The sequence below is a fragment of the Crinia signifera genome, chromosome 3 (genome assembly GCF_055691185.1).
Source record: "Crinia signifera chromosome 3, ASM5569118v1, whole genome shotgun sequence".
NCBI classification, from domain to species: domain Eukaryota; kingdom Metazoa; phylum Chordata; class Amphibia; order Anura; family Myobatrachidae; genus Crinia; species Crinia signifera.
This window is the reverse complement of record NC_139219.1, coordinates 63,690,430-63,703,183: the sequence shown is the minus strand read 5'-3', so window position 1 is coordinate 63,703,183 and position 12,754 is coordinate 63,690,430. Positions and strand designations below refer to the sequence as shown.

The window sequence follows — 12,754 nt, the reverse complement described above, 5'->3', positions numbered from 1 at the left end:
AACACAAATATCAGTTCATAATAACCATTTTACTGAACACAATGATATATCTATCTATTTATATGTAACTTAAAATGAAGCGGAAGTTGTCACCAATATTAAAACCCCTTTTAGGGGGATATTTAAATCACAGACACTATTTCCGCCGGCAGAAACAGCAGCGGCTGCCTATTCAATGCTGCCGTTTCCGATGTTTTCGCCGACACGCCCCCTGTCCAACACAGCTGGATCATTGAATTCCGACTGTCAAGTAACAGTGTTGTTATGTTAGCACTTACTCAATTAATACGCTTGATCCTAGATCCTTGCCGCTTTTTTTATCTGGGTTGAGTGTTACCTTTGTTTACACCTATCAACCAAACTATCCACTGTTCACTTATCGAGCTATGACTTTAAATTACACTTTAATTACAACAGTTTTTTATTTTGGTGTTCAGTGATAGGTTTCTTTTGGTGTTCACTATAGGTTTCTTTCCAGCACGGAATCTTGGGCTCTCTTTAGCCTCCGGGTCCTGTCATTGTCTAGTCAGACGAGTAACACCTGAACTGACAGCCAGCAGAACGCACCATTAGATGAGTCCCTATTGTTTCTATGACAGCACGCTTTTCCTGCAGCCCGCCGCTGTACTATCCTGGGCGCCGGAGTCATGGCCATGCGTTCCAGGAAGTGACGCGCAGTCCGCCGAGCCGGCGGGTGCAATGCTACACACGCCGAAGGAGTGTGTTAGTGTCTGCTACCCCGCAAGTGCATGGCGTGGACAGCAGTCCTGTCTATCCACATGTTCTTTTTGACGTGCCTGGGCCATTAGTGATTTTAGGTGTGTTCGCACCACTTTAATATGGGACAGGAAGTAGATGTGCGTTCCAGCACCACTTCCTTGCGTTCCACTGCATGTGCATGAGTTACTGGCATGTCACCTAGGTGAGTCTTGTTTGATTGATTGTGGCAGGACAGGGAGTGCTATTTATTCAGTAAGCCCTTATCTCTTGATAAAGGTGGGTGCCCCACCGAAACAAGACTGTTGGGCTCACTGGGCTGCAGTATGGATGACAGGTTGTGGATCCTACCATGAATGAGTGGATGCCTTACAGATAAGTTCACCTGTATCCAACTATGTTTTAGAATCCAATATGCTGCCATGTGCTCTTGAATTCTTTTTCTCCAATCTATAAAAAGTTTTTGAATACATGTTGAAGGTGTGCGGATCTCTCTCCTTCCCAGTGAAGGTTAGTATATGGAATTTTTTTATGTGATCAGCACCCATAAGTCAAGTTGAACAGTGTGCGTTTTTTCTCTCTCAAGTATATGTGTATATATATATATATATATTTATATTTATAGAGAGGTAGTCGCACATCACAAACTTGTTCAGCAGCTGAGTGCTCGGCTCAGATACATGGAGTTATGTAGAAGGACAAAATATATATTTACTGTGTAATTATATGTCTATTGGTTTACAATTGTCTTTTTACTTTTATATTGTTTTATTGTCATCCTATTAAATATTTTATTTTTTATCCAAATTATCTTATTTACAATAATTAGTCGCCAATATCTTTTTACATTTCTACCTATTAACCCGTGAGTGACATACCATCACTCTTACTTAAAGACAGGCTGACACCCTCTATATTATAAGGGAATATTATTGTTTGAAGAATATACATCCAGCACAAGTGGCGCCCCCTATCCAAAACTAACACACACACATATATATATATATATATATATATATATATATATATATATATATATATATATATATATATATATATATATATATATATATATATATATATATATATATATATATATATATATATATATAGTTTAATATACATACCCCAGTATGCTCTTGGAAAATTAGGAGGGGCCCTAAGTAAAAGCAACATTTTGCTGCCACATGTTGCAATATCAAACTAGCAATGTTAGCTGCAGAGCGTTGATTACATAAGAGGTAAAGTAATATAGGTATAACTTTCCTATTTCGGAATAGGATTCAACAACATACCATTCGACTCCAATACTTCTGCAGTCACTCTTATTGTGAAGGGAAAGTCTTTAGGAATTACAGCTTTTAAAGCTTTTTCTGCTAGAGCACCTAAAACAAACAAACAATCATTTCTATATGTACAATAAAATAATAATACTACTACACTAGGTATGCTGATGCACAAAATCAGCAGGAATTAAAATAGGTTGAGGCCTCGGCAATTATAAAATTTGTGCCGCTAGCTTTACCTACCATGACCAAGTTCTCTCCGATTCATTCCCACAACCTTGCCAATTTCATTTGTTGCATATGGGGGGAACTGGAAATGACAAAACACAGTAAGACAATTGGAATGTGATTTTCCTAGATTTCGCTAAAGCATTTGATACTGTCCCACACAAGAGATTGATTAATAAAATGGAGAACCTAGGATTGGGTGAAAATATCTGCAGATGGGTAGGGAATTGGCTATGTAATAGAGAACAAAGAGTGGTTGTGAATGGTGCCGTATCAGATATGATACCGGTACTAAGTGGAGTGCCCCAGGGTTCGGTTTTGGGGCCCATTTTGTTTAACATTTTCCATTAACGATATTGGGATAGGGTTACTCAGCAATGTATCCATCTTTGCGGACGATACAAAACTTAGCAAAGTCATCAAATCACCAGAAGATGTCACCATGCTTCAAAATGATCTTGCAATTCTAGATGAGTGGGCAAAAAAATGGAAGATGAGGTTCAATGTAGATAAATGTAAGGTTATGCACCTTGGGAGACACAACCAGTGTGCAAGTTACAACCTTAGCGGAGAGGAACTGGGTAATTCCATACTTGAAAAGGATCTAGGAGTCCAAATAGACAGCAATCTAGGATGTAGTGCCCATTGTAATGTAGCTACAAAAAAGGCCAACAAAATTCTGGCATGTATTAAGAGGGGAATGGAAACTAGGGACTCAAGGGTAATTATGCCACTATATAAAGCATTGGTGAGACCTCACCTAGAGTACGGAGTACAGTTCTGGGCCCCACACTATAAAAAGGACATCATAGAATTAGAAAAAGTCCAAAGGCGAGCAACAAAGCTTATTAGGGGAATGGAGAATTTAAGCTACGGGGAGAGATTAAGCAATTTGGGACTATTTACATTAGAAAAGAGACGTTTAAGGGGGGACATGCTCAACATGTACAAGTATATCAAGGGCCAATATAAGGAACTGTCACACACCCTATTTTCTACTAGAAAGGAATCTAGGACGCGAGGGCATGAGTATAGATTAGAAGAAAAAAGATTTCATTCAGCTAGTAGAAAGAATTTCTTTACGGTCAGAACAGTCAAACTCTGGAACTCTCTTCCCAGAGAGGTGGTAACGGCTGGCTCATTAAATGCGTTCAAGGCAAAGTTGGACAAACATTTACTGGAGAAAAATATCCATGGGTACAAATAAGAAATATAATTTGTCTGTAAAATACCAGAACCTACCAAATCAGCAATGGATATCTATACCAGGTTGAACTAGATGGACGCAAGTCTTTTTTCAGCCTTACCTACTATGTAACTAATTGTAACATCCACCAAAATTATTAACTGTGCAAGTGTAGGTTTTTTTTTTATCAAGTTTGCTCTGCTATATGTTTAATATACCTTTCATGTCCACTTAAAAGCCCAGGGGGTTAATGTCCAGTGGACATGGCATGGGCTTCAGCGACCACTGAACACCCCCCTCCCCCCATACAAAAATAACCCAGGTATAGTGATCAGACGATCCAACCTGGAATATGAGCAGTGTTGGACCTGGATAGTACCCATGTTGAGAGGCGGAGAATGGGTAACCCGAGTAATTCAACCAGGGACCCATTCGCATTGTAAGAACCCATACCACCCAACTGCAGCGGGAGGCTGGGGGACATGGCACATGTCACCATTGCTGCATGTCCTGCTGTGCAGACAGCCAGAATGAATGCCCTGCACATATGTGCAGCATCCATTCACTGCACAGAGATGGAGGCTTGGTGTAGCCCAGTAGCTGCCAGAGATTTACACCTGCTCCCATCAAACATAGGCTCCCCAGGGGTTCCAATTGGCAGATTTCCTGGTACATGGAGATGTCATTTTTCTATGCCCATGTGCTCACAAAATACCTGCCATGCAGTGCTCCCAATGCATGTAATAGCATAATCTAACATCAGCCAACTCCATCTTTGGGCAGTATTCAATGAGAAAAATCGCGGTGTGCAGCGAATCCTGTTTAGGATTCGCTGCACAGTCGCCACTGCCCGCCGTGTTCCGGAGCCTCGCTGTCGCCCTGACCGGCGAATTTTAACTTCTGTGGCGGACGCCGCAGGGAGCCTGAGGACGGCGGCAGGCAGGGAGATGGAAGTCTCCCTGCCTGCCCCAGAACGTATGTGTGTGTGTGTGTGTGTGTGTGTGTGGGGGGGGGGGGGGGGCATGGCCAGCATGCCCTCATTCCAAGATAGTAGAAATAGACTCTGCTGCACAGTCTAGATCTACTTTCGAATCGGATGACACAGGGACGCGCATTGTGATCGAATCGGGATCAGGTGTGGGGAAAAAAAAGGTGCGATTTGCACTATATAGTCAAAATTGATAGGCCAAACGGCACAGTGGAAATGATGTTCCATTTATGCAAAGACCCATGTCTGGAGGCAGAGGTACTGTAATACCCACCAATGGATGGATTTTTACACATCCATATTTTCAATAGACTAACCTATGCTCTATTTTACGTTTGTGAAAGGTCTCTGTAATACATAAACAGGAGTAACCCAATTTTCAAGAGTGTACAGGACTAACCCACATTCTACTAGCAGTAGCATGGTTACCCACACGAGGTGGCACACATGATACATTGAAATAACGTAACTCTACAGGGTTTGGGAGAGCTACTGATCAGTGAGCATGGTCTTCTTCCAGCCTTACCTCATAATGTAACATGAAATTCCTGTCTTTCACACCACTAGACAAAGTAAAAGAGAACAATAAGCCAAACAAACCAACAAATCATTGACATGGTATCCCCATTAAAATCTTATTTTTTTTTAAATATTCATGCAAATGTAATAGGGTCAGAGTTTGCAGAAGGTGTGGGATGCCGGATGATTCCGGACGTTTATTTAATGCGGCAACCATTTTACAGGGCAAAACGACACAAATTTCCACAGAAAAAAGCAGTGCGAGTTTAGAATTTCATTGCAAAGGTAATTCACCGGGTGAGTTCGCTGTGAAGATGGATCACAGGACTTGCACCCAACTGAACTGTGTGACGGGTGCCAGCATTCTATAAAACCTCAGATCTGACTGATTATTGGATTGGTACACACTAAGCAGTTCTGAGTATTTGATGCTCAGTGTGTACTTTTCCTTGAGTTCTTGAACGGGATCGTTCGGATCAAGGGGGTGATTCTGGTTGGTTTGCAAAAGCAGACTCCTTCTTTAATGGACAAAACCATGTGCACTGCAGGTGGGGCTGATGTAACATGTGCAGAGAGTTACATTTGGGTGGGGTGTTTTCAAACTGAAATCTAAATTAGATAAGAATAAAGCAGCCAGTATTTACTCTGCATAGAAATAAAAGAACTCCACCAAATCTAACTCCCTCTGCATGTTACATCTGCCCCACCTGCAGTGCACACGGTTTTGTCCATTAAAGGAGTTTGCTTTTGCAAACCAACCAGAATCACCCCCCAAGTGTGCAGCCCATAAGATGCAACCTCTCCATCCAACCATTTGCAGGAACATTTGAAGCAGGTTATTGGCTAATGCACTGGCATACACACTTAGCAAGCTACTCATACAGCTATTGGCTGATTGGTCCAAAAACTGTGTAGTGTGTACCCGGCTTAACAAAGAAAGTTAGCCTAAAATATAGTAGATCTTTATAAATCAGACTTTGTAATGGGGCAAAAGGGGGGGGGGGGGTGGTGCAGTGGTCAGTATCAATTGGCAACCTGCTGATATCTCATTTGTAGCCAGCACTGAAACACTAGTTTTAGATAAAGGTGACATTTATGTTACATTTTTTTATTTGCATGATGCACAAGATTTATTTGCAAATGTTAGGAAACCTTGAGTGACAGCTCCACCCAAATCATAAAATGTAATTTGTGATGAGTCAATCAGGTTATATATATATAATATGGCAAGTCCCGTGATGATCTACAGTCCCAAGCATGAAATGCTATGCGGCTCAGGGAGACTTTTCCCCAACATGCTAGCTGGGAGCACCCTATTCAGGTGAAGCTCAAACAAAAAGGCTGTATAAAACAGCTAGGAAATGACAAGCTGGATCTATAGGTTAGGGCGAGAAAATAATATATAAAATACCTACATGCTTGTTGCTATGGGTTTCTTGGTCGATGACGGGTTGCATGCACGTTGCCACGGGGTATTACTCCTCCTACTCTTCCCTACCTCTCCCCACCGTTATATGCGCAGTAATGACAAAAGCCAGCCAGGGCAGGTTTGTCCTGCCCCAGAAATACTAGCCACAGAAGGGGCAGCTGCTGCCTTCTGCAGCAGCACCTGCTCCCCTGGGGCTGCTGCTGCCAGCTTTGGCTGTTTGCGGACGCTTGGAGAAGTTTGGGGATGCTTGGGGAGCTCAGCCGTTCGGGCATTCCTGTGTTTGGACGACCGAGTGGCCCTGATCCTCTCTGAGAGGTGACAGGGAGGATCAGCAATCGGGGCAGGGATCAGCAACAGAAGGGATGGTGGTGAGCCAGTGGTTCACCACTGGCACACCCTTTCTTTACAGTGGCATGCATGGAAATTTCCGGGCATACCACCGAAGGGGTTAAAGGCCAACAAGAGTCCATTAAATGAATAACATTATCACTTTACAAAACTTTTGAGAATTGCATAAGCATAAACTTTCGCCCAACTAGTACATAATACAATGATTAATGTTATGAACCAAAATAAAACATGAGAGAATTGAAATAATCTCATCATTTTCAAATACAGGATGGAAGACGCGGAAAGGGGATTAAGGGGTACATTTACTAAAGCTGCTTAAAATTAAAAGTTGCAATGATGGCCATATTGGTTGCTATGGGAAACATCACCTCTTCATATGTAGAAGCTTTCGTAAACATACCCCTAAAAGGTGCATACACATGGGACTGATTTTGTGCTCTTTTTAAAGCAATCTGACTAGATTGCTTAGAAAGTAAGCACAGATATCTCTGTGTGTATGCTCCAGATGATTACAATGCGCGGTCTCGCACGTCGCAATTGCCTGCTAACTAAGTCAGTGCATGCAGTCAACATCTAGTCAAATTGTTTAGCAAGTGACTGAAAATCACTCTGTGTGTACAGAATGAGTGATAAGGGGCATACACCCATAGAGATCTGTGCTAAGCAATTTTGCTGGTTTCAAGATCTCCCATGGAGAGCACACACACACACACAGAGATTTGTGCTGAGCAATTTTGCTAAGCTATTTTGCTTAAGCAAAAAAAGGCAGGGTAGTTGTTCAGAATGAGAGATTGTGATCAGTATCTTTCATTCTGTACACACAGAGAGATTTGCACTCATTTGCTAAGCAATCTGACTAGATTTTGACTGCATGCACTGACTTAGTTAGCAAGAGATATTTAATCTCTCAGAGTATACACACAGAGAGATCTGTGCTTACTTTCTAAGCAATCTAGTCAGATTGCTTAGAAAATAGCACAAATTTGCTCCGTGTGTACGCCCCTATAGTGATTGAGATCTCTAATTCTGAACCACTACCTGCCTTTTTTTTCCTTAAGCAAAATTGCTTAGCACAAATCACTGCATGTGTACGTTCTCTCCGTGGGCGATCTGGACGTAGGGAAATCACCTACCCTAAATAGCTTAGCACACATCTCTACGTGTGTATGCCCCAGACTGATCCCTTCTAGAACATACCTTATTGCTGTAGTAATATGATCTGCTTTCAAACTTGATTCAATGGAGTCAAAAGTAACAGTGCAAAGAACCTAAGCAAATATGACAACAGTGCATTTCAGTTAAGGTTGTAACTATGACAACTGTTTAAAAGGTACATTCACACTCTGGGGTACATTAAAAAACGTACCTGTGTTTGGCCTCTTTGGAATAAGGCAGAACCATGGAGAGGTTTTAAAAGATCTACTTCACAACTGATATTCCGGAGAGATGTCAAGTCTCTGCCATCACATCTTAAGGAAAAAGGATAGTTAAAAAATTAACAAAAACCTATTTTTTATTTTTTCTTGCAAAGTAGTCAACAGAATGCATATACCATACCTTCTCTGTTCATTCAAGATGATGTTTCTAAAAACTTCTTTTGAGACAGCATTAAAAGAATCTATTATTTCATACGGATCTGCATTCGGGAATCTTTCTAGAACAGAAAAGGATGGCAGGATGGTACATGTGAGCAACTGTGTGGGCAGCTTCAACATATATAATTAGCGAGTATTGTATAACCACTATGGGGGGTGTACAATCTCTGCTGCTATTTCCTCTGGCGGAAATAGCGGCACTCACCTATTCAATGCTGCCGTTTCCAACAGCACTGAAGGCTTTCAGATCCAGCTTTTTTTAAAGTTAAATCTGTATTGCGGTAATGGCCGCTAATTGTCAAATTCGCAGCCGATTCTGACAATTTAGTGGCCGTTCCAACACTCGACAGTCTAACATCCATGAATCCTGTCACGAACGTTCCAACCGTTGGATTGGGGATTGAATACCCCCCTATCTGTGCTAAAGGGTATTTTATGGTGTTGGGGTGAAGAATGCAGGGGTTGCTGGGTTGGCAGAACCCATACAAGTGGACAAAAAGACTATCATCTGACAAGGAATCAATGTTTCAGAAATGTTTGGCCATAAAAGAACCTAGTGATGTCACTAGTGTCCAATGATTAGTTAGGAAGAATTGGCATGAACGATTAAATCCACAAGAAGGTGCAACTACTGGGTGAAGGTGACAGCGTGCAGTACCGACACTTCCTGTATTTTATAATCACTCATATTACCTCTTATTACTTCCTCGGTTTGAAGCCTAATCTTGTTTATAGCTTCATCTCTAGAGATCTATGGGAAAGAAAAAAACATACAATAAAACTAAATGCTATATAAATGATAGCCATTAATAACAGCTGAAACATGGATACCTTTACCTTGCCAGTATGCCGTTTTCCATCTATTATAATGCAGCATTAGCAGAGTTGCTGCCCTAAGCAGTTCTGTCACTTATATCTGACTGCACTTACATTTCTTGCTCCATCTTCTAAATCATGGCAAATACAGTATAGCAGCGCTGAATATCCCTTCATTCTGCACCAAATCTATAGGCTTAGGCGGAGCACTGAGACCTTTGACTAAATGTAACAGCACCCGAGTCGCATGAAAGTTCAGGAGGTTTTTTTGCAGCAAGTATTTGCAAGGCAAAACCGGGTTGGTTTTTTCTGGTAAATGATTTCTGCTTGGAAAAAAAACAGAAGACAGATTTGTATAATACCCCGATTCTCCATCAACTCGGAGGCTGTTACCTTTATCTCATAGAAAACAGTTTTTGTAATGTGATTTATGAAACCCATGAGGCACCTTAATACTATTATTGTATACTTCTAATAACAAGGAAATATATGTATTCCATGCATTTTTCTAGGTAGCCTAATAAGAAAATAGATCTTATAGGGCGATTTAAGATCGTGATTTAAGTGATTAAATAAAATAAGAATGAAGAAAACACACACACACACACACACACACACACACATACTGCAAGCTGTTTGTGGCTAATAGGATTTCCTTAATTGTGTAGTGTAGAACCCCGAGGTTATTCAGTGGGGGAAATTTACTAAGATGTGTATTCTACTTCACATGTGATGTTGCTATGGGCAACCAATCAGATCAGGTCTACTATCTTCTAGAGCAGGGCTGGGCAACACCGGTCCTCCACATGTTGATGAACTACACATCCCAGGATGCTTTGCATTAGTTTTGCTATGTGGCCATGCTCAAACTGATGCAAGGCATGCTGGGATGTGTAGTTCATCAACATCTGGAGGGCCGGTGTTGCCCAGCCCTGTTCTAGAGGTTGCTAAATAAATAAGTAGTAGATTCTGATTGGTTGCCCATAGCAACATCACAAATAAAGTAGAATACACATCTTAGTAAATATCCCCACTGAATCATCCTAATGGATGTGCTGCATGTCCAATGGGACAATTGTATGGCTGATGCGTTGTAGCTACATAAAACAGTACACTGTGGTCTGTCATATAGTGGATAAGGGTTATTTATATAGCACTTTTCTCCCAGAGTGCTTTACATTTCCTTTACAGCATACATACACACACAAAAAAAAAAAAGCGTAACAAATGTTTGAGAGAACAGGAAAGTCTTGAGGCTATTTTTGAAGGAATCTAGAGTGGGTGCCTATTGCACTGTGCGGGGAAGAGAACAGAGTCAGAGCCACAAAGCTAAAAGCTGGGCCCCTAGAAGAGTTCAGGCAGATTCTAGGTACAGTTAATAGTCCATCATCTGCAGATTGCAGTAATCAAGATGGGCAGTAAGGAATCAGAGGCTGCTTCAAGCACTTTTGGCTCAGGTCATGAAGGGCGTTGAAAGTTATGAAGCCAATCTTAAAAACGATTCGCCATCTTACATGCAGCCAGTGAAGGGAGTAGAGAATGGGTGCTCTGTGGCTGGAGTGGGGCTGGTTGGTTAATAGCCTGGCAGCTGCATTTTGTGGTATCCGGACCATGTTTAGGTCGACATTCATTAGGTCAACACCCTGTGGTCAACAGTCAGTAGGTCGACAGGGTCTAAAGGTCTACACAAGCTTTAGGTCGACCATGGGAGGGTGAACAATGAAAAGGTTGACACAAGTTTTTCACCTTTTTTGCCGACAGGCGGCATTTCATGCCCTACCATCCACTAGGGTGTGGTGGAAGAATAAAATAGTGTGCCCGAAGCATGGCGAGCGCTGCGAGCCACGCGAGGGGACGCAGTGCACTTTTTTAGTGTCCATGTCGACTGTGTTCACATTCGGGACAAAAAAGGTGAAAAACTGTTTGACTGCCGACCTTCAGTGTCAACCATTCATAGGTGTCGACCTACTCACTGTCAACCATTGGGTGTCTACCTAGTGAATGTTGACCTTAACATGGTCGACGTAGCATACCATAACCGTACTTTGTACCATCTGTAAGCGGTTCAATTCATTTGCTGGGAGACAAAAGGTAGAAGGCATTTTCAGTAGTCTAGCCGTTATGATACAAATGCATGCAAGACCGTAAAAGCAGATCTTCTGGGGGAATTATGTGCTTGATCCCGGCTATGTTACTCAGATGAAAAAATGAGGATGTAATTGTGGCTGATAGCAGATATTTAAGGGTGAGCTAGTGTGTTTGGAGGTGTTTACCCGGCTTTACGGTACAGCTGACCCAATGCTGCCTCTTTGTTAGACATCTTGCAACATATTATTCTAAACTGAATGACAAATTTCTATATGCTTTTAAGAGTATGGAGGCACCATTGTGCTTTTACCTCTAATTTGGAGAATTTAATGACAAGAATTGACACTTTCACGGATTTACAAAAACACCCGCATGCAAAAACGAAAACTATCAGTTTTATGAAATTTACCTTGTCATGTGTAAAGTCCGAAAAGACCGCATATATCTTCTCAGATGCAAGACTGACCGGAGGGTGGGTGAGGGAAAGTAAACACAGGTTTTATAATCAATCACATAACAGGTGAAATACAAAGAAAACCTGACACAAAAAAATGGCAGATTAAAGTGACCATTATACAGGTAGTTTTATTTTATACAGTTTTTTTTTATTTTTTTTAAATGGGGGACGAGGGAGATTAAGGGGGATATTCAATCCCCGGTGAGCATCTATTCAATGCATTATACCCTGCTCAATGAGGTCTTCCCTGACAGCATTGAGCAGGGTATTTTGTCAGAACGAGCCCGACATCACTAGCTGTTGGGCTCGTTCTGCCGAGAACGGCCGGGAAGTGACGAGCTACCGGCTGCAGCTCGCCTCTTCCCGGCCGCAACTCGCGGCCACGCCCCCTTCTCACTCCCCGGCATGCGGGACATTGAATCCCGCCTGCATGTTCTCGGTCGAGCTGACCGAGAACGGGACTGGGTCACGGCCGTGACCCTCAGATTGAATACCCCCTAAATGTTTACACAAACAAAATACATGCAAAAAAGTGTGTTTAGTCCTTCATATTATTATTGGATAATGCTATTCTATGAAACATCCCAACAATTAACTTTGTATAATGTATGCACCACAGCGTGTTTTGTTCAGGTGCATTCATTTTATTGCTTTACGTCCATGGTATATATTGGCTGCTTTTGTATGTATCCCACAAATGCTGAATAGCTTTATTCATGGAATGCAATTTAGAAATGCAATAGGAAATGTCCCTCCCAACAACAAATCAGCACAATTTAAATAGTGCAGGATGGTTGTGCCAAAAGGTAAAGTTACTCTCATTTCTGCTTTGTTCCCAACTTCACCTCTCAGAGCATCGACTATTGCAGTACTGAACTACATTCATTAGAAGTTGAAAAATAATTGTTATTTTTCAGTCAATGCAACATATTCAAACAGCATTTGTTTTATCGAACCAGTAGATCATTCGATCTTTGGAAATGAAAGTCAGGGGCATTATAGAAATCTGATATGTCCCAGACCTTTTAGAACCTCAAGCAGCAGAACCAGTCTCTCCCTATGATTTAATAGTCCTTGCAGCAGTCCAACATGGC

At 41.6% G+C, this 12,754-nt stretch overlaps 1 protein-coding gene across 2 annotated transcripts in view; it reads right to left on the bottom strand.

Annotated features, from left to right (window-relative positions):
- The window catches only part of PNPT1 (polyribonucleotide nucleotidyltransferase 1), a 50,997-nt gene that overhangs the window by 12,939 nt on the left and 25,304 nt on the right, over positions 1 to 12,754 (bottom strand). For both annotated transcript variants that reach the window (XM_083175905.1, XM_083175904.1), the window contains exons 10-17: positions 11,613 to 11,664; positions 8,993 to 9,050; positions 8,262 to 8,358; positions 8,071 to 8,173; positions 7,902 to 7,972; positions 4,932 to 4,968; positions 2,247 to 2,313; positions 2,013 to 2,102 (exon numbers count right to left, since the gene is read on the bottom strand). In XM_083175905.1, coding sequence (XP_083032031.1) covers positions 2,013 to 2,102; positions 2,247 to 2,313; positions 4,932 to 4,968; positions 7,902 to 7,972; positions 8,071 to 8,173; positions 8,262 to 8,358; positions 8,993 to 9,050; positions 11,613 to 11,664 — 575 coding nt within the window. The remainder of the gene's footprint in view (positions 1 to 2,012; positions 2,103 to 2,246; positions 2,314 to 4,931; positions 4,969 to 7,901; positions 7,973 to 8,070; positions 8,174 to 8,261; positions 8,359 to 8,992; positions 9,051 to 11,612; positions 11,665 to 12,754) is intronic.